This window comes from Zeus faber (assembly GCF_960531495.2).
Source record: "Zeus faber genome assembly, chromosome: 16".
NCBI lineage: Eukaryota > Metazoa > Chordata > Actinopteri > Zeiformes > Zeidae > Zeus > Zeus faber.
The window spans coordinates 2,830,250-2,834,328 of NC_137202.1; the positions used below are offsets into that span (position 1 = coordinate 2,830,250).

Here is a 4,079-nt window from a genome sequence, read left to right on the forward strand (position 1 = left end):
ATTTTCATTATTTTATTTTATTTTATTTTATTTTTATTTTTTAAACCGGGCTCTGGATCAATCGAACTGCTGATTCAGCATTGTTAATCACTGATTAATGAGGTCCATATCCTTGTAAATTACGATGACACCACCTTTACAATTTTATTGTAAATCGCAGGATCTGAGCACTCATGAGCACTGAATTGTACTTTTCATACCTTAATACTTTTCATACTTTGAGGACATTTAACAGCAAGTGTATCCCTTTAACGCCAGTAGGGATGTCGGTGTGGTACTCTCACTTTCACTGGAGTCATTTTGTATTTGCACTTTTACTTGAGGTAAAAGCTCTGAGTGCTTGTTTTGGTTATGCCGTGTGACGTTAAGTCCAGCATCCAGGGGATGGGAGCTGAGGAGGGCGGTGCTGGGGAGGAGCCAGGCCCTCCCCATCAGCTGCTGTGAGCTGCGTGGAGGAAAATACGAGTGACAGCTCCCCCACAAATCCACCGTGGGTTGCCGCGGAGAGAGGAGACGGGCAGCTGGTCCAACGCCACTAGGCCTGGTTTTCTATATACGTCCGTATCTCGATTGGACTGGATCTCCTGGATGCGGGCGCACACATCCACGGCGTGCCCTCAGAGATACCCCTGGCGTGTTCCCTAAAGCCATGACACCGAGCTTCTCCTCCTTCTCCATTGAGGACATCCTCACCAAGGGACCCGTAGCCCGAGGGAAGCCTCCCATCCCGGGAAAGAGGGCCGGGCAGAACACCTGCGACTGGCCAGGTGAGCACGGAGAAAGGACGAGGACCAAAAGGGGCAACGTCGCTCGGGTCCCCGTTTGGAGCCACCGAGACCTGGGTGAGAACCTTCACCACCCCGTAGCTCCTCAGGCCGGTTCGGCTCCAGGGATTTATCCATCCGAGACCCACTGTGTCGGACCCAAAGAAGTGGAAACCGAGCACACCCAAGTCAGCGAGTGTAAGAGGACTTTTTTTTTAATTTTACTTCAAAAAGTTCCGCAGGTATGCACCAAGCTTGACATATCGATTTCTTATCCTACTACAGGGAATGAATGAATTAAAGACAGTTTAACCATGAGAGGTCCGATTACATAAGATAGGATAAGACAAGATGAGACAAGATGAGACAAGATAAGATAAGATAAGATATAGTATCTTATGTTAATGCGCCTATATGATCCTCGCTAATTGGACGTACGATTTGTTATTTTATCTTAGATAACTGGAGCTCTCAAGCCGTAAGCTCGTGACTGCTTTTATCCACGATATACTGTATATCGTGTATGTGTTTTGTGGGATACATAAATAAAGACAACATAATCACGAGTTTGTGGCTTGAGGGGCCAACCCCCTGTAGGTGTAGAAACCCACTAAGGGGTCTTTGTTTTACTATGATGCATGGCAAACAGCCAGTTTAGTCTGAATTCATGAGCCTGCACATATGTGTTTCAACTGCCGCACGTGTATGGGGGAGATGCCCTTGGACAATAACAGCGCCAAACATAACTAATACGTTTATTTGAAAGATTATTTCCAGGACCACGTCAATGGAGGGCCGATGCTGCAAACCCAGATGCGTGTCTTGCACTGCATACCAGATGACTTGTTCTAAGGGACTTTGAAGCTCGTCGTATCTATAGTGATAATAAAAAAAAATGTAGTGGGGATTTCCTTGGACAAAAAGGTCGCCTGTTTTTTTTTTTTTTGTTTTTTTTTTGCCATGACCACAAGCCCCTATATTCCATCTCTTCCCCAGTCGGCGAGGACAAGAGGCTCCCCTGTCTGGAGCAGGAGAAGCTCCGCGACGGCGGCGGCGGTGGCGGCAGGACGTACGACCTAGAGGCAGGGGACGAGCAGTCGGGGTCCGGCAGCAACAAGCGCTCCAGGGCGGCCTTCTCCCACGCCCAAGTCTTCGAGCTGGAGCGACGCTTCGACGCGCAGAGATACTTGTCCGGGCCCGAACGGGCGGATCTGGCCGGGGCTTTGAAACTCACCGAGACCCAGGTGAAGATCTGGTTCCAGAACCAGAGATATAAAACCAAGCGGCGGCGAATGGCGGCGGAGTTGGCGGCTTGCGGCTCCCCTCCCCCGGGCGCGACGGCTAGGAGAGTCGCGGTGAAAGTGCTGGTGAGGGATAACCAGGAGCAGTACCCGGGGAGTGGAATACCCGCTCCCATTATTTTACCCCTTTACCACTACCAATACAGCCCATACTACGGCTTCCAGCCTTGGATTGTAAACGCTTTATTTGGGGGGATTCATTAAACAAACTTTCTAACGAAAAAAACAAAAAACAAAAGAACTGTGGATCTCAAAAACACGAGGAACTGAATATCTCGATTTTGAACGTCACATATATTTTTGGTTTGTCTTCCATATTTGCAAAACTTGTTTATTTTTTACTCTGTAAGATGAAGACACATTTATTTGTAGCCTGAAGTAAAAATATAATTGAGTTGGTTTAACCCCATCACAGGTGAATCACAGGCCTATACTGCACCACTAAAATAGTGGCGTTAATTTAAAGTCAAATTTCAACATTTCTGCAAAACATAGGGAAATCATTTGTGCAGTAACAACAACATTTTAGTTGATATTACTCCCATTCCACTCCACTGGAGGGTTCGCTTTCACAGTGAAGGCTCTATCCTAGATAATGGGTGCAGTTTTAGACCTATAAAATAATGAATAAAAAGAGGCTGTTTCATGTGAGATATCAGTCAATCTGCTCTGTGCTCAACGAAAGTTCATCCAAATTGTCTCGGTCAGATCAGCCAATGCAAGTGTGATTATCAAATTGTTGAGGGGCATTTCAGGAGATATTTTGTAAAGATTTTAATATTATCGTTTCAAAACCCACCCCAATTATGAACATTGTTTTACAGACCAACTGCCTGTTCATCTATTGTTTTAATTGTTAAATTGGAATTTCACTATATATAAACGGAATCGCAATTTCAGAGAGTGGATTTCACCTTTCTGAGTTTTGCATTTGATGACATTTTCTAAACTCTTCCAAATCTTAATACGTTTAATGGGGCTACAGAATAAACAATGAACACTGATTTGGTTTATAACCTCCTTTAGTCTAAGGGTTTTAGGATTGTATTTAATGTGAAATTGGCCTATGAATTTCCAGCAATTGGGTGATCATTTTAATTTAAATAAATAGATAAAAAAAAAATCTGACTTTTCATATGTGAAATCCCATTTAAAATATATTTCAGTTTTAATATTAACCCCATTTTTCTTTCTTTGGTATCAAACGTAGTGATGCAATGTGAATGGTGTCCATGCAATTGCCTTTTTTTTTTTTTGCAAATTCTTTCACTTTGATAATATGTGGTGATGTTTGTAGTTGTAACACATATAACTGAAGTGATTGAATCTCAAAAATCAAATTGACTAATTGGAGCACAGAATCCTGGCATTTCCATTTTTTTTCCCCTTTATTTTATATTTGAGGCCTCCAATCTGCCAGTTGGTGCATGCTGCATGAGTCAGAAAGGCTCAATAGGCCAAGCATGGCTGTGTGGGGGTGATGCACCATCACACAGGCTGCATAAACCATGCGTTACTGAAAAGACTACACCCTCATCCCTCAGGATGACGCTTGAGGAAAATGAAAACAACTTCTCTACCAAACACTGCTGCAGCTCAGTCCATAAACCAAACCAGTCTGCAAACAGCGATAAGACGCTTCAGCCCCAAATGATACTTGAATGAATCAAATACAGGCCTGATGTGAGAGCCGATAGAAAAAATAGAAAGACAAAATTATCGCTTTCTACATTATATGGTATTTACTCTGGAAAAAGCACAAAATAATTTCCAGTTTTGTCCATGTGAACCAAACAAATTGTAAAAAAGACACTTGAGAAGAGCACCGTGTGTAACAGGTACTTTGCTTTTCCCACAACACCCCTGTTTGGCAGGCTCACCTTGTGCCCAACCCTGGCACCCGCCCAAGCCTCATTCATCTCTCGAAGATCACAGTAAACCTCTTAAAGCAATTACAAGTGGCTGCAATTGTCGCTCACAGGTTTTTGTAAAGGAGAGAAAACATGCTCTCTTA

At 43.7% G+C, this 4,079-nt stretch overlaps 1 protein-coding gene across 1 annotated transcript; it reads left to right on the forward strand.

Moving 5' to 3' along the window:
• Positions 1–263: 263 nt before the first annotated feature.
• Positions 264–3,621, forward strand: nkx3.3 (NK3 homeobox 3; the record flags this gene model as incomplete). Its single annotated transcript, XM_080016994.1, has 5 exons — positions 264–274; positions 370–440; positions 648–767; positions 1,761–2,239; positions 3,610–3,621. The coding sequence occupies 5 exons, from the start codon at positions 264–266 to the stop codon at positions 3,619–3,621; spliced, it is 693 nt and encodes a 230-aa protein (XP_079873120.1).
• Between the last annotated feature and the right edge of the window lie 458 nt (positions 3,622–4,079).